The sequence below is a fragment of the Pinus tabuliformis genome, chromosome 3_1, assembly GCF_031772625.1.
Source record: "Pinus tabuliformis cultivar Carrire ecotype Pingquan chromosome 3_1, CPIR1, whole genome shotgun sequence".
Lineage (NCBI taxonomy): Eukaryota > Viridiplantae > Streptophyta > Pinopsida > Pinales > Pinaceae > Pinus > Pinus tabuliformis.
In genome coordinates this window covers 662,602,120-662,625,791 of record NC_142301.1, presented here as the reverse complement: position 1 = coordinate 662,625,791, position 23,672 = coordinate 662,602,120, and the positions used below count along the sequence as shown (strand labels likewise).

The 23,672-nt window shown below is 36.4% G+C and overlaps 1 protein-coding gene across 2 annotated transcripts in view; it reads right to left on the bottom strand.

The window, feature by feature from the left end:
• LOC149188852 (D111/G-patch domain-containing protein) overlaps window positions 1-23,672 on the bottom strand; it is a 157,244-nt gene that overhangs the window by 39,711 nt on the left and 93,861 nt on the right. Inside the window, exons 7-8 of one of the 2 annotated variants that reach the window (XM_089411705.1) lie at window positions 16,713-16,812; window positions 14,290-14,564 (exon numbers count right to left, since the gene is read on the bottom strand). In XM_089411705.1, coding sequence (XP_089267831.1) covers window positions 14,290-14,564; window positions 16,713-16,812 — 375 coding nt within the window. The remainder of the gene's footprint in view (window positions 1-14,289; window positions 14,565-16,712; window positions 16,813-23,672) is intronic. The other variant, XM_089411706.1, reaches the window with a different exon arrangement.

The window sequence follows — 23,672 nt, the reverse complement described above, 5'->3', positions numbered from 1 at the left end:
AAATGAGAATGTTTCAAACTAGATTGCAAATGAATGAAACTTGCAAAAAAAAATACTCCAAGTGTAGAGATGTGCTCAAAGTAAGATTCCAAATGAAACAAGTTGCAAGTAAACTAAACCAAATTGAGCCTGAAACTTTGAGGTAAGTAAATGAAATTGCAGCTAGATTGCATGAAATGAAAATAAGCAATTAGCATGTGACCATGAGATATTAGCTTGACAAATGAAAAGAGGGCATAATAAAACTAAACCTATCTTCAAGAAAAGAAATGGAAAGTTAATCAAACACCAAGAAAGAAGAAGGCATTTAGAGAGAGGGGGATGGATTCCAAGGGTATCGTTCTTCAAGCTCCCAAGAAAATGTCACTTTATTATGATGATGTTACAAAGTAAAGGCCTAAAGCCTTAAATGAGTAGAATGAAAGTGAAATGGTTACAATCCCTCAATCATATGAGGCTTCAAAAGAAGAGGTGATGTGATAAGGAGGTACTTGGTCTTGAAGTTCAAAATGGAAAGGGTTCCTTGGCTTATGCTTTAACTCCCTTTCCTCCAACTTGAATTGCCTCCAAGAACACCTATAGGACAACAAGCAAAAGAGTTAGCATGCAAGAGAAATAGTGTTGAAAGGTGTGAAAGGAAATCACATGCATGAGAATGAAGAAATTAGAAGGCCAATGCAAGAATAAAACACACTTTATATTACAAATTCCTTCACAAAGATCAGCCTGAAAGAGCTGATTCTAGTGAGTGAGAGTTGGGATTTAAACCCAACAACTTAGCCTCAAATGTTAAATAATTCAATATGTGCACAAATGAGAGAAGAAAATATATGATTTTTAGAGATAGAAAAGAAGGATAGGGCTCATGAAACCCCTTTTGAATAGATCTCTTAATGTCTTATGAGATTGTTGGCTTGAACAACTTGTGGGATCTTTGATATCCTTGGAGGTGACTATTCCAACCGAAGAAGTCCTCACACATCAATAGACTTGGCAATTTTTCCTTTGAACACACAAATGCTTGCAAACCAATTGTTAGTGCAAAAGAGGCTTAGCACTTAGCATATAGAGGCCAAGTTGAGCTTGTCATTCAACCGAGAATAACAAGCTACAACAAGAGCACAAAATATATCAATCCCAAAGGAGATTGTAGATAGCTACAAATCTGCCCTCCCTAAACAAGAGTGCCCTTAGGAAAACACACAAAAAACCAACTAGATATCAATGTCAAAACAATGGAAGATAATCATAAAAATGAATAACAACATTAAATGAAACAAGTATACCTCAACAACCAAAGAATGCACCACAAAAGAAGCTAGCAATCCCAAAGACTTTCACTTTATTTAGCTCAATAATAATTTCAACATAGTAACAATAGGCACAAGCTTCAAAACCATAAGCAAATAGGAGCTCAGAGGGTTTATTTATACAAAATTGGGAGGAAATCCCAATGAAAACACAACCCACAAGTGGAAAATCAACTTATCCAAGTGTATGATGCCAATCTCCATGTGAATCGAATTGTTTGTAGGTGGCACAGATCTAGTTATGTGTTCTTCCTCTTATTGATCAGCATATAACTTTTCTTCATGTGCTAATTTGATGGGCTGCCAAGTATGACATTTAAGTGGTTAAGAGGAGGCAACTACCCCATCAAATCCTCAACAAGAAATCTATGCCTTGACACCTTGCTGAAGTGCCAAACACTATTCCCTTACTGCTGCGTGTAGGTTATTGTTAATTGTGTGTGTTCCTTTATGGTGCCTGTTGTAGATTGCTACGCATACAAGTGTTGAGTTGTGTGAGGATGGGTGGACACACTCCACGATTCCCTCAAATCCAATCCCATCAAACCATGTGTTGCTTCTCAAGAAAAATTCAAGTTGTAGATGCTGCGTGGAAACCTTTCACTGGGACTGCATGGTCTTGTTTTGGCATGTGCGTTTTTACTTTAATGTGTGGAAGCTTCCTTTAGCAATCTGGGTGGAGTTTAAATTTGCATGTGCATAGACTTTAGACTTTATCCTTTTAATTCATTCATATCCAAATTAAATCAAACTTGTTTCCATGTCACTTGTTTGGTTCTCTTTGACTTTGGAAAAAATGATTACTCTTCCAATTATTTTTTTTTTTTTTTTTCCTCAATTTTGCCACTAATATTAGAAAAATTGGCTTTTTAGGGACTATAAGTCACTTTTTGACCCTCAAAGTGGGTCCTAGGATAATGTTGGGCCTCTGAGGATGAATTTCAAGTAGTCACTCACCCCAGACATTTCTGAAGTCCACTTATTTACATCAATACATAGAAATTAATTTTAAAAATCTCGTTTTGCAAGAAATTTTTAATTATTAAAAATCCTACTTAAACCTTGTCAAATTCTGCGAAATTTCAGAGATGACCTAGCATGGTAATATACATTGACCCTAGACACTAAGATTGACTTGAGGCACGATCTTCAAGCTGTCGCCTCGGCTTTGGGGTATGCGATGAATGAAAAAACCTAGAAAATTATTCATTGCTAAAATGTGTGCATAATTAACTAAGAGAAAAAAAACACTCCAAGGTGTACTCGCTTGTTGATCGAGTTTCAATATCCTAAGTCTATTACGTAGCTTTATTCATCATGCTAATGTCATTTATACAATATCCCTATAGTGTTGCCAAATTTGAGTACAATGAAGAAGAAGAGAGAAGAATGGGCTTAGAAGCCCAGATGAAATCTAGAACTCTATAGGTGCAGGAATGCTCTAACATATCCTTGGGCAAGGGGTCTTCAAGTGCAACTTTAGTGGTCAACAAGTGTCTTGAATGCATCATCTTGATTTCTTGAGGTATTGGCCTTCCAGCTTTCGGTGTTGGTTGACTTGTGCAAAACATTGACTTTGCGCTTCTCTTCATCTTTGTCATGAGACTTCTTTTCTTCTTTGACATGAGGCTTCTTTTCTTCTTTGACATGCAACTTCTCTTCAACCTTGGAGTGAGGATTTTCTTCATGAGGCTTTTTTTCTTCATGTGACTTCTCTTCATGATGCTTCTCTTCATTTTTAGAGCTTTCATTCTTGCAACATGAGGACTCACCAACATATACAATACCAATATTGATAAGTGGTGATATTTGACAATTGAGAATGTCATCCAATACCTATGAGCTAAATTTTTGACTCTGCTTGTCCATTTCTTCTCTCAAGGTGACAATTTCATGTTCATGTTTTACACAATCCTCTTCCTTCTGCTTCATTTGACTTCTTAAGACTTCCTTAGTCCTTTTGGTTTCTTCAAGTTCCCTCTTCAAGGTAGTGATTTGCTTGCCAAGTTCTTTATCCTACTTATTCCACTTATTTGACTTTTCCTTTTCCTTGAGCTAGTTTGTCAAGGTGCTTTCCTTATTGTTTGCCTCTTGCAACATGCTTTTGAGGTGATCCACTTCCTTCTTTGACTCATTAAGCTCATGATCCTTTTATGGCATTTGTTGTTTATTAATTTGATCTTGAAGCTGGGTGATTTCAACTACGAACCATTTCCAGTTATCGTAGTACTTCATCTTCTCCTTCTTTAGTTCTTCAATTCCGACACAAGCACTACTATAATGGCCTTCGATGAAATCCCTATCCCATTGCAATCGAAAATTTGTCTTTAAGGGATTTAAAATCTTCTTCAGGATCAGCAACCATCTTATCTTCAACTGTAATTTCCACCAATCAATGCTACGATCTGCCTTCAAGCAGTTAAGCTTCAAAGAAGGACCTGCTCTAATACCAATTGTTGGAAAAACTGGGGGGGTGAACCAATATTTCCTTAATTTTTCACAATTGGTTAGTTTTCTTAAACATTCAAAGTATTAAAATAAATATATGAATCATCATAACATTAATGAATAGTACACAGAAATTTTGTCTCAACCAAATGTTGTGTTATGTATGATGTATACATAAATTTACCAGATAAATCTAGAAGGAAGGAACTCCCCAAGGGTTTTACCAGCAAGATGGAAGGAAGCAAATACTCCCTGAATGATTTGGGCTCTCGTTCCAGGGATAATGGCTCAACTACAATCAAGCTGCAGCCCCTATTGTTGTAGTCCATTGCCACTTCTTCTACTACTGCTTCACTACCACGGTCCACTGCTGCTGCCTCTGCTGCCACACTTACTACTGTCACTTTCTTCTGCTCCACCTCCTACCACAATTGCCCCTGCTACCACTGCTCCAACTGTCCTTTGTTGCTGCTACTGCTGCCACTGTTTCTGTTATGCCACCTCCACTCCTGTTATTGTTGCTCGCACACTACTGTCAAGAAGGGACTATCATAATCTCACTATTTTCATTACAGTCATCATCACCGTCAATCACATATCGCTGTCATCAATCATGTCAATCCGACAATCAGCAAGTTTCACTATCCAACATCAATGTCACCGTTATGCTAGTTTATTGCCACATCAAGCATGCTACTATCATTGCACACACTGCCCAACTATCACTGCCATATCAAGGTTATTGCTATACAGGGGACTGTCACACATCACTCTTAACTCCTTTACTAGCAAGCCAATCCAAATTCTGAATTAAGAATTGTGCTCAACCCTAGTAGCTTGCAATGATTCAGCTCAACTCTGCTATCATTGTCATAGAGATAACATCACTGTAAGGATTCTGCCACAGGGTCACTGTAATATAACAAGATTACTGGTGCGTATCAATGTCACTGTCATGGTTATTGTTATATCAAGATCAAGGTCACTGATGTCCTAAATGAGGAAGAGTCACTGGAGTCTTCAATCAAGCTCGCAATCTGCAACTTCTTCTACTGCTAAGAACTTGTCAACTAATCTTGACACATCCTCAGCGCTAACCTTAGTACTACATCATATTCCTATAAGCAGACTTGATATCCTTTCGCTATGCAATAAACAAATACAGATTATGGGTCAATAACATCAACAATTCTAATGTCAATATTGACATATCTAACATCATTGTCCTGTTGTATTCTCAATTCTCTGTAGCATAATCTCAACAAGCAGCTACAGTCATAACCTATAAGCACACCTGAACCATGAGCACAACAGAAAGTTGAAACCCCAATATTTTTGTGTCCTTCAACAATGAGTTCAACACTGCTGGTGAAGTAAACCCTGCATGGATACTTTTCCAAGGTATTGGTAAAAGGCACGTTTTCGAATAAGTGTTTCACGGAACTATCCTCCTATTTACTATGTCAAACACAGGCTGACACAATTTTGCACCACAGGATCATGATCTGCTACAGCTGCCCACTGCTGCAAATGGAAGCCCTAACGGCAAGGAGATATCATGGTGAAACCCTACTGCTATTGACTACTGCAAACAAATTTGTTACTGCTGAAGTGATGCCATTGTAGGTTGCACTATTCAAATAATCACAGAACAGTGCACAAATCCACTGTCAGCTTTTATTAGTCCTCACAGCATTCAAGCTATAGGTCAACGATCCACTTTCAATATTTAAGCCACATATCTCTCCTCCACAGAGTTAATGAGTGATGGATGGAGCCAGATTAGTACATGACTCCAACGCAACAGTTGGATATTTTTAAATGTTGCATCAAGGTATAGGATACAAGGATCATCAACAAGGCCTTCAGATATTTACTCGGATTTGTCAATAGGTTGAAACTTTCAGTGTTGAGATCACATACAAAGGTCACAAATGGTGACACAATTCCACACTGTCCTTTTTAAATAAGGTCGCAGGGAATAGATCTTAAGAGTCGACCGAGTACCTTCAATAGGCATTCCTGTTACTTCTCAAGTGTTCAAATCATAGGTCAAATTTCAGTGATAAGATCACACTGCAGTAGTAACAGGTGTATGCTATATGAGTTTCGACTGCACAACCAATCAATAATAGATGCATGTGCCTTGAAATACACAGAAGGCATAAATGCGTGTGCTCAAAAGGCAGTCGCAGAGATCAATCAACAAGACCGCAGGTTACTAGGCCAATCAACTATAGATCAGAGGTCTGCCTTATACTCTATGTAATTCGCATGCCCAAACTCTACTGTTGTTCAAGCCTTACAGAACACCCGTAGGAATATTTCTAACTAATCCCAAAAATTGCTTTAGAATTGAAGGTTTTGTGCCCTAGCTGTGACTGAAATTTCATGTGCAAATGTTGCTTGACAGGCGAGGCCGAATGGTCACAGAAGTTTAGCAAAAATTAATCTAATACAAGTCTGCCTCAGACCAACCAATTATAGATCAGAGGTACGCCTTATACTCAATGCAATTCGCATGCCCAGAACTCTACTATTGTTCAAGCGTTAGCGAACACCCGTAGGAATACTTCCAACTAATACCAGAAATTGCTTTAGAATTGATGGTTTTGCTCCCTAGCAGTGACTGAAATTTCATAGGCAAATGTGGCTTGACAAGGTTGGCTGAATGGTCACAGAAGTTTATCAAAAATTAATCTAATATAAGTCTACATCAGCCAGCGAGTATCCACATCAGGAAGAGGTTCAAAAGACCTCAGATCATCCTCAGAGTAACAGTCAAATTCCAACAAGTAATTTTATGTTCAAAACTTCGATTTCTCGTTTATAAACTTGACATCACAAGCTGCAGAACATTAAATCAGTTCTTTAACAAGTCTTCAAATCCTGCAAATGAAAATGTTAAAACCCAAGGAATCCCATACAGCAAATCCCATAACCCAGAAGATGAACCAAAAATTCTTTCGTCCTTCCTTCAGATATCATTACAACCCTAGGCCACAGTCAACAACCTCAGAGGATTGGCATGAAATTATCTTGGATTCACTGGCAATAGGAAGAGACCAGTGAAACCCTAACCCAGAATATACTAATCACAAACCAATTGAAAACCCTTCCAGAATATTGCCTACTCATCACTCTTCAGGCCGCAGAACAAAAATGTCTCAGACATACAACAGACAAATCAAACTTGGATCGTTGCTCAAATGAGATAGGGATCACCAATATATAGAGCCTAAGACACATTAGGCCAGCCTAAGTTTGAGAGGGAAACCACAATTTTGCAATTCAAATTTTAGGCCCAAATGAAGCCAACCTTTGCAGCGAAAAATCTAATTGTAAATTCAATTTCAAATGGAATTAAAAACTCCAAGCCAACTTAGAATTCGGAAATAATAAATTTAACCTTCTTAGATAAATGCTTTTATGTTGCCTTATTATTTTAACGCCTCACTACCACATAATTTAGCTTTGTTGCCTTAGTCAGTTTGAAGTGCCACATCAGCAACCCTTGGGGCATTGGACCACTCGCTGGGTGCATGATCTTTGATGGTGCATATCTCTCAAACTGTGAAGCCTCTCGTGACAATCCACATACAACCAGAATCAGCTCATTGAGGAGAAAATCCAATGGCAATGGTCTTCAAGACAAATTCAACAATCTGCTGCTTCAAAATCCTCAACAAGTGCAAGGTATGCCCATCATCCAAGGAAACCAAACCCTAGAGCTAAGGTTCATCAAGCTGCATCATCCTATAAACATCATCAATCAACATCATCCTATCATCACATCATTGACCTCCAACTGCACTCGCCTTGACATCCATGACAACATACTCAACACAAACCTCAGAAATACCCAAGAAACCCCAACTCTAGGGAAAACCTCTTCAACAAAAGTACAGCTCGATAAAACCCCTTTCAGCAAATTCTTCTTGCTATTCAGCGCCCTCACTCATCTCAATTTGACCCCGAGAGGTCGCGGCTTGTATGACATACAACTGGCTGTGCTGGCTGTATGGTACGGCTAAGATGAACTCGGCCTCCCTCTTGCGTTCTCCAAAGTAATTCGGCCTTGCTGATTAGCTAATAGTCAGGCCGCATGGCCCTCTTCCTTTTCCCTCTTGGACGCTGAAACGCTCCAACTGATTGTTGACATGCTGAATCGACCTCCTCTTGTTGAGCGCTCTGAACACAAGTGGTGTCACTCAATCTGATTTTCAACTCAGCCTTATTTCCTCTTTAACGAGTGACTTTGTCCTTACAGAAGTATCCAAGGGCTGAGATTTACCCTTGCTTGTTGAAGATCAATAACCATGATCTAATCTTATGTTGACTTTGCACTTTTTAATTTTTACAAAGTCCAACATTAGGAAATAATTAATTTTTAATTAATTCTGGCTGAGAGAACTGATATGAAATTTTGGCATGTCCTGACACCAAGGCAAGTGTAGATTCACCTCCTGTTGTACTCCATTCAACAAAAGACATATTCGAATCTTGATGTACGAATTTGAAATGATGGAAATTCCAAGTGAAGATCCAACAAAGGCAGCATCAATGCATGAAAAAGATCATATACCAATAGTAAGTCAAGAAAGAACTACAAGTACAATATGGGATTAGTCATGTGTAATGAACAAAGTTCGTATACGCAACGGATTAAGCTTCAAAATAGTTCAAAGATGTAAACATCTATAGTAGGACAAGTAATTGATATGAGATATGAGATGATTATAATAAGGGTGAGGGCTTGCTTATATACCCTAAGCAGGTATCTTTTCACCAACAATATGTCCTTATGGACATACCTTTTCATTAACTAATTACTAATTAATCATTATTTATTATTATTATAGTTTTACATTATTTGTATTATTTTATATATATTTTTATTCATAACATTGTCTTACTCTTCAGTAAGCTTTGTCCTCAAAGCTTACTAATGAAAAGCCTTGATCTTTTTTCCAGCTCATCACAGAATTATCATCTTCGTTGTTACAAGGCGATATGACCCTCTAACCGATAAATAAAATTGTCAAACTGAGAATGGATCTAACCATCCTAGATTAATCTTTTGTGGAATTTGCCGATCACTAGAAATTTGTGATGAATTTTTATCGTAGGACTGGATTCTGCAAACTTCAGTATTCATGGAAACATAAATTTGTCATTTATGTTCTACGTGATACAGATTCATAGATTGATTAAGGTGTCTATTCTTGAGATTTGGATGTAGATAAGGAGTTCTTATTGTTGGATCTTCCTTTAATGTTTGTGTGGGAATTTCCTAATTTACTTTAGGTATTGATGTAGCTGAGTTGGTTACATAATCTCCACTTGAAGTCTGGCATTTGAACTGCAACTTCTAAGTCTGTTTTCATTTTAGTAGGTTTATCCTCTTCTTGAGTTACGATTTTGACTGGATCGGTATTTTTTCCTTTTTCTTCCACTTGGACTGAAGACTTTGACACTTCTTTCGTGATAAGTTCTTCTAATTTGTTGAATTGAGGCTTCTGTGATCCATATCAATTTTATTAGAAATTTTTCGGCGTAAATCACAAGAAATTTCATTTGTCGACGTGTTTCGAACCAACAAGTGTGGTTCATCATCTTCTAATTTGTTTTTCAACGATTTCTTATCATCCTTAAGTTTATTAATTTGAGTGAGTAGACTTTGATTATGGTTTCTAAGACATGAGAGTTCCTCATTTTTTGAATCAACTTTATTTTGGTCTTCAAGCTTCTCATCTTTTAAACACTTGATTTGTTCTAATAACCTTTGGTTAAGGTTCTTTAAGCATAAACTTTCCTCTTCTTTTCCTGATAGACTTTCGTTGAGTTTCTTTTCAGAAATTTCCTTTTCTTGTTCTAACTAATGTTTCTTAGCTTTACATTTTCTCACTTGTGTAAGTAGTTTTTTATTATGCTCCTTCAAACATGAATTTTCCTTATTTTTGTTGGATATGACTTCTTCAAGCTCTTTTTGCTTCTTTGATATTGTTTCTGGATTCTCTTGAAACATTAGTTTCGCAATATCCTTAAGATCTTTTGATGAAGGCATTATCAGTTCTAATTTCGTTGTCATGTCTTGGAACGTGACCATCTTCTTCTTGTAAGGGAACATCAAGAAAAAAAAGTTGTGTTTAAAATGAGCGTACCTAATTCCTTGAACCAAGGTCGACCGAGAATTATGTCAAGCATAGTTACGACACAGAATTGAGATATGTACTCATAATGATCAATTGTCACTTGTAAATTATTAATTTCATATTCCTTTTTGCCAAAAAGGCCTTTTCGTTCGCCTATATTTGGCTCTAGAACTAATAATTGATTTGCCAAATTAATATTGATGTAATTATCCTCAATGTTTGGATTAATAGCGATACTAATCTCTTTCCTTTGGATACACCCTTTTAATGTAAATAATCTAAGATCTACAATTGGGATACCTTTGTAGGAGAAACTTCCTTCCTTTATTTTCGAATTAGGCTCCATTTTTTTCTTTTTTCAGAGATTGACTCTATTTATATTACTCAATAATTTGGTTTTTTTCCTCCCTTTACTCTTGAAATATGCTTCCTTAATTTTGATTTATTTTAATTACTCATTTTATAATTGAATTAGAATTTTTGCCTTCCTTCTTTTTCTTTTTTAACTCTATTTTGTTTTATTTTTATTTTATTTTCCAGATATATTTAAAATCTTTCCTTTTTTCTTTTTGAAAAGTTACAACCCTAGTGAAACGTGGCTATTCACCTCTTTGGGGTATAATATAAAATATATGTCCACTTATGTGTCTTTGACTCGGTGAATTTTCTCCACGTAAAAAGTAAAATTTACCATTCAAATAAAGAGATTTTGTATTCCTTTTGTTCTTCTTTTACCTTGAAAATACCATGGGCAATTACCATGGGTTGCTAAAACCACGAGTTTGTAAACCACTTAATGAAGAATCAGAATAATATTATCTAATCTTCCTTCTCTTACGTATAGTTTTAAAGATATTTGGAAAGATTCCCTTTTGACTTTATCATGCACTTTTTATCAATAATGTAGAATATTTTTATATATATGAATGTTCTCCTTCAAAATTTACATCGACTATTTTTTTTACTAGAATCATTGAAATGTCAATGGCCAAAGGCCTTTTTTTCAAATAAATAATTAACTCTCTTTTTTTAACTCTTTTCTTTTATAATCTTTTTTCCAAATCTTTTTTCTTTACTCTCGGCCAAGGGCCTGACCGAAAAATGGAAAAACTCCAACTCGTGTAGCGAAATGCTTTAGTTGCGATGACAAGTTGATGTCCAAAGGCCGAGATTTGCCAACGTCGCTCTGATACTAATTAAACGAACAAAGTTCGTATACGCAATGGAGTAATCTTCAAAATACTTCAAAGATGTAAACATCCATAATAGGACAAGCAATTGTATATTATATAAAAGAATTGATATGAGATATGAGATGATTACAATGAGAGTGAGGGTCTGCTTATATACCCTAGGCAGGTACCTTTTCACCAATGGTTTTGTCCTTATGGACATACCTTTTCATTAACTAGTTACTAATTAATCATTAATTATTACTATTAAAATCTTACATTATTTGTATTATTTTATATATATTTTTATTCATAACAACATGATACAAAGACACCTTACCGACATCCCAACCACAAAAGCATGTATCTTAGCCAATAACAATTCATCTCGAGTGTCATATAAGCATAACAACAACGTTCTGTTGAAAAATTAAGGAGGGTACCAAGGAAGTGTTTCCTATGGTCTTTGGTCTCTAGACCTAGGAAGACACTTTAATGAGTTTTGTGGTGGACTTGAGGTGTTATAATTAAGTCATGAGTGGAAAATGTGCTTTTAATGTACTATGTACCTTGTACTTTATTCAAGTGACTTGTGTTATAAAATCACTTTACTAGGAAAAAGTACATGTGACACTTTATAAAATTAAAGTGACTTTCGTTTAACATCTCAATATTCAGGTACTTGTCAAGTCACATTCGTGGATGGTTATGTCAAGTTCACTTTAAGAGAGAAAAAGTGACCAAGGAGAAAGACATTATAAAGTACTAGGAAACCACTTAAAATAGGGCCAATGTATGACAGGTCCAGATCTTGGGAATTAATATTAGCCCTCCAATCTAAGATCTCAAGATTATATCACAGCCATCCATTCCTAGGGAGAGGAGGCAGCCATAGCCTAAACTTTTGCGGGAGAAATGAAGACACAATCTGCTGGCTCGAATATCTAGAAATGTGGAGAGCTCGACTTCCAAGGCTGTAGACAGGGACCGAAAATCGCAGAGCTCGGGGCGGCTTGCTGGCACACAAATCGAGGAGATTTCTGGGCTGGTTTTCCTGACAGATTTCAGAGAAAGTTTGCTGCACAAATCCCGAGACAGGAGCAATAAATTTGTGTTGAAATTTAGGGCCTGAGAGCGTATTTTTTGAGGCTGCCATCAGCCTGTCAGGGCATGAGTTTCTGGGAGGTTTCCAGCAGACTTTTGACACAGTTTTCCACGCTGATTTTGGGCACAGAATTTCTGCTGAGTTTGAGCACAAAATTCGACGCATAGCTGACAGCAGAGATTTGTTACAGTGGGTCATGAATTTCAAGGCTTCTCAGCAGAGAAAAATCAGCTGAATAAGGGAAAAGATAAGTACTGTGTAATATGTACTTTCATTAATTTTTCTCTAGCAATTAAAATCCTCCTTCGAAGATTGGTTTTCCCCAAGAGGCTGTGGGGTTTTCCAGGTTCAATTTGACCAAAAATCACTGTGTCTAATATTGTGTGTGCTTGATATTTTATCTAATGTGTTAGCTATGCAAAAGAATATGGTAGAGTAGCTCTAATGTTTTATGTAAATGCAATTATCAGTCTTGTATTTCATGATGGGTTTGGGCATTAAACCATGCAAAACATAAAACTGGGTTAGGCTACAAACTAGACACAAAATTCCACACGTTCCATAAAGAATCAAATTAAAATGGCCAGATCCTTTATGATTCGACAATTTTGCTGAGCACTCTGAAGTTCATATCATCTCATATCAGCAACTTTGACAACACCAAAAACAAAGAATGATGTGAAGACATTACAAGCCATGGAACCTCAATCCTTTCCATAAAGATCCTTTGAGGGAAAAAAAAATCTAAAGGGGAAGGGAACATAGTAAATAATAATTAATAATTAGTGAGGGGGCACATTTTAATGAGAGGACATGTTTCAACTAAATGATATGACTCTCTTCATGAAAGGGCACTCTCACCTAGGTATTTATACAGGGCCCTCATTTGTAATCTAATCATATCATATTCTAATGCATATTATATATTATTTTATCCTAAACAAATTAATTCATATTCCAAATATTTTGAATATTTAATTGGTAATCCAGATTGGTTGTCACATTAACACCTTTTTTTCTAAAATTTTCCCCAATTTTGGATTTGGTGTATGACTATGTTGGGGTGGAGGCATATATCTATCAGTGCTCTTCTACATGGACACCTCTTTAGTTCTTTCTTCAGACCTACATAGCAAAGACAAAAAATTCAATGTTTTTTTCTTTATCTGATATTTGGCTACCTTTAGTATCTTCCTCCCCTGAAAATGTTGAAACCATACTGTGATTCGTATAAGGTTCAAGCTTGCTTGCACATTGCTTCATGACATTCTTAGCAAGTCCATGAAACACTGAAGAAACTCTCTCTTTTTCCTTTTTCAGGGAGCTAGCATTACAACAAAGAATTATTCAAAAACATCTTGAAACTCCAACATAGTGATCATGATAACTTGCATCAATGTAAAGATATATTCTAGTTGGGCTTTGGCTATAATAGAGAAGAAAATGTTAAACATTTTGAGGATTAGTTTGAACTTTGCCACATCCAAGATATAGCATTATAACAAAAGGCCTACTCATTGCAACATTCTCCTATATGGTAGTCCTTTTAAACAAGGGACTATTTATGTCATCCAACCCATGAAAAGTTGTGATAATTAAACAAAAGGTATCCTTCAACACACATCATTATGATACAAGGCCTTTGGTGCAGTAATTTGGATGATTTTGCAAAGGTAGGTTGCCACCAAAAATAACACATCATTATCAGGATGTCTCATAAGTTTTGGCATGATCAAGGCAACTATTGATTTGTGCATAGCATCTTTTGTCATTTGCAAAGACAATTGAGGCACCTTGTACAAGTAACTTGTCATTGTAACTTGTTATTTGCTCAAGGATCACATGACAATCACCTTCGGATTGGGGAATGGTTGTTTCAATGAAGTTGAATGTGTGTTTTCACATAAAGCTTATAAATTTTCCCCACTTTACCTTGTTATTTCTAAACTTTATGGACTTGATCTGACTTGCATTTTATCAATTTTAATGCCTTTAAATTTTAAAGAGATACTTCACTTTTGTTGGACTTTTGGTTGGGATAAATACATTCAAAATATCTTTTGTATGGTTTAAACTTTACAGAACTGAATATTACATACCTGCACAAGATTATAAAGATTTTCTTGGTCCTCCTCACGAAATGCACTTCTGATGGATGAAACTTGACCATTTCCAACATCACTACACTGACTTTCTCTCAATGCTACAGGTTTCTTCACTTCGGACTTGGCTCCAAGACGACCACCCCAGACAAACCCATGTTTATGCCCCCACCATTCAGCTGATCGGTGTTCAGATGGAGATTGTGTCAGATCCACTGAATATGTTGCTTCAAGGATAGCATCGCCTTTAACTGTGCCCTCAACCACCTGCACTGCAAAACCAAAACGATTTAACAGAAAAAACAGTGATAAAGACCCGCAATCATTTATTCTCCACATGATGAAATTAGTACTAAATGAAATATACTAGTTTTGATGTGACAGACTAAGCATTTTTTTCTCAAAAGTCCATTGATGATTGTACAGGCAAAGAGTCCACTACAGGAAATCATACAAAGCTTAGTATATATCATGTTCCAACATCCTAATATAGATCAATAATACCATTCAGTGCAAAGCACTTTGTTTTGAGCAAAGAGGATTCTCATCATTCATACTTCACAAATTACACAAAGGTCTCAGATAGAATATAGGCAATGTCCAATGCCCATTGTCCTTGCTCCAAATCCTCCAGACAAGCAATACCTTGTTGTATGATCCAAAGTACAACACATCAACTCCGTTAAGCAGTCAACAATTACATGAATGCTAGTAACTACTAGACATCCATCTTACCACTGCATCTATTAAACACCAAGAGGATCAAAAAAAGTGGGTGGAAACCTTTCAGTGATCTGAGGTAAAGATGGATCTATGGTAGTTGGCCACAACTTTTTCTATTTCATTTTATTAGCATTATCCATTTATGTACTCGGAGATCTCTCCCACCCTGAGCTGTAAGAGCACCTTGCTGGTTTTTGGTGCAACCAAACGTGCTTGAGAACTTCCTCTTCAACACCAGAATTAAGAATTGGCCAACCACTTATGCAGCTGTGGTAAGTGGTTATAGTGAAACCCTTATTCTTCTAGTATAGAGAGATAAAGAATGCAGTGCTCACAGAAATTGCTCTTCATGCCAATGTCTTCTGCATTGAGTGTTATCATACTGTTTTTTAACAAACAATGACTGTTATCATGCTGTTACTAGTTTTGCATTGCAGATTCAAAAGAAAGTTACAACTGAGACTTTCACATTGCAATTTTGAATTCAAGCAAAGAAAGTTATCAGGGAGCTCAAACACTTGGGAACTCTTATTGTTCACGTCAAAAACATACCTTGCACAGTGAACAAGGTTCCCCCAGATGTCCTTACCGCAAATGTGCCTTGTACAGTGAGAAAGGAACCCTTGGATGTTTCCAATCTACATTGAGCGAAGCACCCCACTATAAACTGGTGACAATCCAGATCCAAACTAAAGAGATGGTGGTGGCAGTAGACTCCACAAGATATACAAGTTATTTAAGAATGATCCATTCCATCCCACCATTGACAAAACAAGAGAAGATAAGGAGACTCAAGAAGGGTGGTTGGACCAAAGCACAGATGCATCCAAGGATGGCATCATTCATTCTAACTATAGGTGGGGGCTCACAATCAGAGGAATCCCACCAAAACTAGTCTGTGACTCTGTACAGTAGCTAATGCTTGACATTATGTTTTACCAGTCTTAGTTTTAAAATTGTATTATGCCGGCTCCAGTCCTCCAAGGGTGTATAAAAGCTATGTCACCAATCTTAATGTTAAACATGTGTATTTCTACTTAATGGAATTATTTGTGCAACATAAATACATGCACATACTATAAATATAAAAAGAATGCCTGTACATCTATCTCGTATTTTTAAAGACACTGAGAGTGGCATGTGTTGAGCCACACAGGATGAACTCTCAGGATTGCATGACATAAACATAGTTGACCCACAGGGCCTAAAGGGCCTACACAGCATTACCCTTGCAATTCCATAAAACTGAAATATATCCAAGGATTTATTTATGTTCAATAATGTATCATGACAATTCTTTGGCATGAATCAATATTAAAATTTAGTCTGCATCAACACATGTATATGTGCATGTAAGTGTGAATATTTATAAATATGTATGCATGCACGTGTGTATGTATCTATCCACACACACACATGCACATGTGCATTAATGATCAAACAAATGAAGATTTTTTATTCATCCAGATTCCAATCTACAAATCTCCCAACAAACAACTTATCACGGAAAATACCCTATCATCAAGTCAAGTAAATAAAGGAGTAAAATGTACCTAGGGAGGATAATATGGGTTACCTGGGGAGGTATTCCATTATTATGGCCACATTGCATTCATTATCCTCTTGGATAGCCCATATATTCTCCCTAGGTACATCACAAAAGGTCTCTTATCCATGGCTGCTGTTAGTAAAGGTACCTCTTGTATATTTCTCTACCAACTTGGATTCTTCTTTCACAACTTCTGTCTCCGGAGTTTCCATATTAGAACAATGCCCAGATGATTCACATCGATTTCCCTGCAGTATTTGAGTTGTAAATTTGCATCAGAGAATGGTTCACAAAAACAATGAATCGAAGCATCAAAGAAAAAATGGTAAACTTAGTAATCTCCTGAGACCATGAGTACAAAATAAGCCATTAATGAAGTTGCTGCAAGCTGTAAGTCATCAATCCATAAAGAGCACAGTAACACCTACTACTATTCCTGCAAAACAATTAATGCAAAAAGCTTTGAAAAACGTAAGGTCAACTCCTTCCTGATGTGAATGCATTCTTGAACAGGGCCTATGCTTCAACAGGGTTCCTCTATTTGCCTAAGTTCTAAAGGAAGAAAAGCATGAAGCAAGTCACCCTAGTCTCACCACATTCAAAGTGAAGCTCCTAGCTACCCCTTACAAACATTTTGCAAAGCCACCTCTTCCTGACTGCTCTGACCTTGCTTGAGGTTCATGAGGACAGTTGCTACATCATATTTGCTAAGTGATGATGACAGGGAATGGGACTTACCAAATCTTCGAGAACATGAGGGGCTAAAATAATACCATGTCAATAGTTTCAAAACACATCAAGGCTTGAACAAGAATATTCCTTGAGTTTAGGGGGGGAAAGTGTTCCTAGAATTAACGTTTAAAACTCACAGAAAAGAGCCTTTCAAATTAATCTTATAATTTACAAATTACTACGTAGCTTTTGGTACTCTTAATATTTTGGAATCATCTTAACATATGTAAAACATAGTAAGCATGTTCGAAAAATCACCACAAAAAAAGGAAGAAAAAAATATGAAGTAGATACTTTGTGAAAAAAAAATACACATATTGATGTTAGATTATTGACATAAGTCAATTGAAGCAAAGGATTTTAGCTGCAGAGCAGTTTCTCTAGAATCAAAGAGGGCTGAAAGTTGAAACAGTCAGCCTACGCTGTCTGGTAAATCAATTCATTAATAAAATGGCTTAGGTTTGAATTGAACTTAAGCTTTGTTTGAATCTATGTTGCAGGAAATCCCTGTTCCTGCACAGTTACTGCGCCAAAATGTGCGCAGAAATGTTTCACCACAAGTTTCACAAATTAAAAAAACCCCAACACAAGAGACCACATTACAGTCCCATTACAAAACAAATCTAGCACACAAAAAGCATAAAATCCCAAGCACCAAACTACTAGTTTTGTGTAACTTGGGAATGCTATCCACTATCACCTCCGTAGCTCTTCCTCTCTCTTTAGATTGACTTTTCTCAACAGAATGGGGGTATCCTATGTAGGATTTTTGAAGAGTAAACCTTAACAAAACAAGTGGTTATAGTATAGGTGAAAACATGGATGGTATGAGAACACAAAGGTGATGGAAACCCCATGACTAGTGCCTAGCAAATCTTCGGCAAAATGGAGTCATAGAGGCGTGGACCTAAGAGAGGAAATGCATGAATATGTAAAGCAAATAATTGGCATGCCACAGATCAGCCTTATCTGGCTCAAAATTATTGCAGAAATTAGCCTTCGAAAGGTAAGGTTGTCATTCTAAAGCATCCAAACTTTAGAGGATATAATCCCTATTTGGTTTGTTAGATCCAAGCTTTACACAGCAACAATGGAAATAAGAGAAATTATATCCTCATGTTACACCATCCCAATGAGAAATACCTCATTACAAGGCCTACATACCATACCACAAAGGTTTCCTGCAACAATAAACATGTAAAAAGACTGCAATTATAAAGTCTCACATAAGTAGAAACTAATACCTCCAATCTTCTATTGAGCTTGCCAAAATGACATACAATGTAGCCCAAGGGAGGAGGGGTTCCCAACCCTTGCAAATGGAGAGAAAGCTCCTCTTTATAGAGGAAGTTTCTTCTATCTTATAATAAACTACATTACTTGCTAACTAACTCCATGACAATTCCAACACATAATAGAATAATGGAGTAATTAGAACCACCCTTGATCAATGGTTGACCATATCAAATACAATGTGGCCTTCAATCTCTCCAAGCAGAGATCACCCCATTTAAAAATAGGAAGGAAAATACAAAGCATATCTCCAAGAGAGGGTGCACCATTGAAAATAAACATATTACCATGTCAAAATACTAAAGGGTCCATGTTGCAGCAAATTCTAACAGGTAGTGTGAAAGGACTTACTAGCAAGGGCCAGACCCTGTGGCAACAATGAGGAAGGGTTGCCACTGACATCTCAACATGCTTCCTCCTACTGTTTAGTGGGGTTACAACCACAACAGAGGCTTCCCTATGCCACTTGCAAGGTGTTCTAATACTATGGATCGAGGTGACTTATTTTGGAGGTCTGAGCTAGGTAGAGGGCTTGGCAAGGCCTAAGATGACCGAGATATCAAAGCTAGAGTTCAAGCTCTCTATGTTAAGACCAATGACAAGCCTGCTATAAGTTAGGGTTTGAATGATGTTCAATATTAAGGCATGGAATGGCATATAGCAGCCTTAGAAAAACCCTACTAATGATATTCAATAAGAAAAGAACATGGCTTTCTAATAGAAACTAGGTCTAATGCAAGCAAAAGGGTTTTAGGGCTATTAAATATGTGTATACAGCAATAAATAGAGATGACATCAACCCTTATAGGGCATGCAAGACAATTTATGATGCTAGATTTTGTTTTTATATGGTTTATATTGATGAAGAATGTAACTAGTGTCAGTGTTCATAGTTATATTTGAAATGTATTTGTCAAAAGAAAGAAAAAGAAATTTTATTATTAAATAAATTGGCTTATTAAAGCATGGGCTTCATACTTGGGTCAATTGTTTTTAGGTCAAAGTCTCCATTGAAGACTTCTAGGGTTTATGTTAAGTGTCTTTGTCCATGTCACAATGTAAAGAACCCTTCTTGGGTATTATTTGTCAAGAAAGAAAATTATTTTAATGTAAACTAGGTCAATTAGTCCTCCTCCACCAAGCCGACCTCATTAGAAGAATTTGATCACCTCAGATGACTATCTATAAGCAACAACACGACTCATTTGGAGGACATCTCACACAAGTTCGAATTGCAGTAGCTAGGAGCAGAAAAAGTGTGTAGTTCAAGAAAGAAGCTAGAATTGAAGTTTTGGGTCTCTCTCTCTCTCACATGCAACGAAATTCTAAAGCTGCAATCGAAGCTGGGAAAATGCATCAAAATTGTGAAGCTATATATTGAAGCTGGGAAACTGCATCGAAGCTGTGAAGTTGCATCAAAGTTGTGAAGCTGCATCAAGGTCGAAGTTGTGAATCTGCATCGAAGTTATGAAGTTGCATCGAAGTCCAAGCTATGAAGCTACTAGACTGGAGCTACTAAATTTTGCTAGATCGAAATTAAAGTCCTAAAGCTGGGTCGAAATTCTGGGTTGAAGCTGCATTTGAGAAGCTGACACTTGGTAACTTTGGAAGAGATCATCTATCAGAAGGAAGAGTTGACTTGGTGGAAGAGGAAGGTCTTTTGGTCTAGGGTCTTGGTCTATCTCATCTTGAATTACTAAAGGAAGAGTTCTCGACTGGGTTTTCCCCTATATAGGGGTTTTGCCCTGGCTGTGCGCCTACATCTGGTGTCCTTGATCTTCGTGTTTTTGGCAATTGTTTGATGAACTAAGATAAAAGAAGAACACAAGAAAGATTATAATAATAATTCAAAGAGATCACAAGTAATTATCAACAAGAGAAAATCTTTCTACCTTTGCGATTTTCTAACATGGTATCAGAGCTAAGGTAAAGAAGGAAGAAAAAGGCAAGTTAAAGATCTATCAAGGAAAAAGAGATCTAGGAAAGTCCAAGGGGATCATATATAATGAAAAGCCTACTATCTACAAGAACTGTGTCAAACTCAATGAAGGGAGAAAACAAATTAGAAGGAACCTCCAACTATAGAGCCTGGAAAAAGAGGATAGACCTCATTCTCGAAAAGAACAAAATTTTGGATATCGTTCAAGGAAAAATCAAGAAGCCTACAGATGAATCAAGTGAAGCAGGAAAAAAAAAAGTTTAGAGAAATCTAAATCTTGGATATGAACCTTATAGTGGATGGAGTTAAGGATAACCTAATTCCATACATATCCAACATAGATTCTGCTCAAGAAATGTATGAGGTTCTATCCAAACTATTCACAATCAAGAACATTGGTCAAATTGCAAGCCTCAAGAATGAATTAAGAACTATTAAGATGATGAAAGATGATACCGTCGCATCGTCCTTTATAAGGATATCTAGAATCAAAGATGAACTTCAAGCAATAGATGAAATTGTACCAAAAAAAGAGCTCATAGTTACTACCCTTCTAGGTCTACCAAAATCATGGAGTGTTTTTGTATCAGGAATCAACATTTGGAAGGATACTCCAACATTCGAACAAATGTGGAATGCATGCAGTCAAGAAGAAGCCAAAATATCATTAGTAAACAACAAGGAGGATGAAGAGGAGAAAATCTCAAATGCCTATTCTGCTCATCACAAGAAGAAGGGAACCTTCAAGAAATACAAAGCACCAAAGAAGAAAGTAGACCTATCAAAGATCGAATGTTACAATTGTCACAAGATGGGTCACTAAAAAAGTCATTGTCCAAAGAATCCAAGGAATAAAAAGAGAGAAAGAGAACATGTGAATGTTGTTGATGAAGCTCCACCCAAGAAAAATAAGACTGCAAAAACAGAATTCAAGGACTTATACTACTAAGTCCTCTCCCTCATATCCCTCTTAGTCTTCTATTTTTAAGTTTTGATTTCTAGAGTTTATAGTTCTAACATGTCTTGTTAGAACATTTTTGAATTTTTGATAAGTTGTAGTTATCCCTCAAAGATTGGATTAAGAGGGAGCCTCCACCATTTCAACAAGAGATGAGTATCTTATTCTTTGTTTCAACTTTTCATGTTTGGTTTCCCTCTCATATCAAGATCTGTTTGTATTATATGCTAATAAGCTTTTCTTTGTATTTTCCTTGGTAGGAAAAGATTGCAAAATACACAATGATTATGGAGAAGACTTCAAAGGACAAATTTGAATCATGGAAGAAGTTTTGTTGCAAAGGAAGCCCCTCAAGAATTGATGTCCTACAAGGTTTGTTAAGGAACAACTTAAGGTATGTCTTAGACTATAAGTTTTGTTATAAAGTTCTCTTCATGTAAAAGGTATGTTCATTCTCTTTTAAAATTTTGTTGTACATTACTAACATCGTTATGTCTAGGGTTTTGAATCACAAAGATTCTTGTTAGGGTGATTAATCATTAGAATGAATCTAACCTCATTATATTATCATTCTTGTGGAACCCTAAAAATGGTTCACTATAAAACACTAACCTAAGGGTGTGTCAATATTGATTATGAAACCCTAGTCTATTTAGGGTTGATGAAATCTAGGAAACCTATTGTTATGAATATAATTCATAAACATTAGATAAATAAAATTAATGTAAATATTAAATAATTAAATATTAAATAGGTTAAATAGTCAATAAATTAAGTGAAAAGGCATGTCTAAAAGACATGCCCATTCACGAAAGGTCACCTGCTGAGGTATAAAAACGACCTCATTGTACATTCAAATCACCTTATACATTTTATATATATTAATAAATTATTATATTAAATACCTGTGTGTATTTTTATATTAAAGCCATTAAGCTACCAGTCTTCGTATTTCAGCTCTACAAGCTATCAGTTTTTCATACTTCAGCATAGTTTTTATGCTATAGTGGTATCAAAGCCATGGCATATGATATAATCACGCGGGCCTTTGAACGTTGTTCGCCGCACAATGTGCCATTACGTTCACATCCTAATTATGTCGAACAAATCAGTATTCAAGAAGTATTTCAGCATTTACAAAACTCATGTGCAGCAATTAAAACATGTCGAAAGGAAATTTCATTTGAAGAGGAAGGGGTTAGTGAAGGTGAGGATAACCAAAGTGAGGTCAGTGAGTGTCTATCTAGTGAAGATGAAGGTGAAGAAGAAGAAGCTGTAGAAGATTTTGAAGATTCTAATTCAGAGATTGATTCTAAACCTAATAGGGAAGCAGAAAACTACATAATTTATGGGATAATGGAAGATCTTGAATCAATTCATACTGAGTATATGACAGTAAGTGTTAACTCTAATGACTATACAACAGTAAGTGTTAACTCTAACGACTATGCCCTTGGAACTGTTAACTCTAACAGCAACCTTCGCATTCCGCCTTATGATATTGATCATGACTGGGTTGCTACAGTATCATTGGGTGGCTATTGGTCCCCTCTTGACAGATCAAATCAGGGGAAGAAGACTGCCTGGAGTGCTGGTACTGGATTCGGTGGTTGCAAAAGTGAAAGTACCCCTGACAAGAAAATGAGAAAGTTTGAGAAGGAACTTAACTGTCGTGCAAAAAATTTGTTGGCATCATTAACAGATATTCTTAATCATAAAGCTATGAAACAATCATTCTTAGGCTTCTCATCATATGTTCTTCTCAGTCGGGAAAACATTCTTAGTCGACTTTTAGAATACTTTGTGGTCAATGATTTAATGCTAGACATATGTGCAAGGAACAATCTGTATCATCAGCTGGTATCTCTATTGACGGCAATGAAACATTATCTAGATCTCCTTTCAATATTGATGGGATCCTGCAGGGAAAGTGACACAAATGGTAGTTCCACTCATAACACTGGAAGTGATAGTTCTTTAATTGGAAAAATGAGAAACATATATGAACAATCCAAAATTATCACGAGAAGATTCACAGGAGGAAATGATGACAAAAATGTAGAGGCTGATGTCAGCATTGCTAGGTGTCTCTTGCAATGCTATGAGGGATTGGAAGAAGCAGCTCAGAACCAAGCGTTTACCATACAACAGATAATATCTGTTTCAAACGGGGAAGATACTGAAAT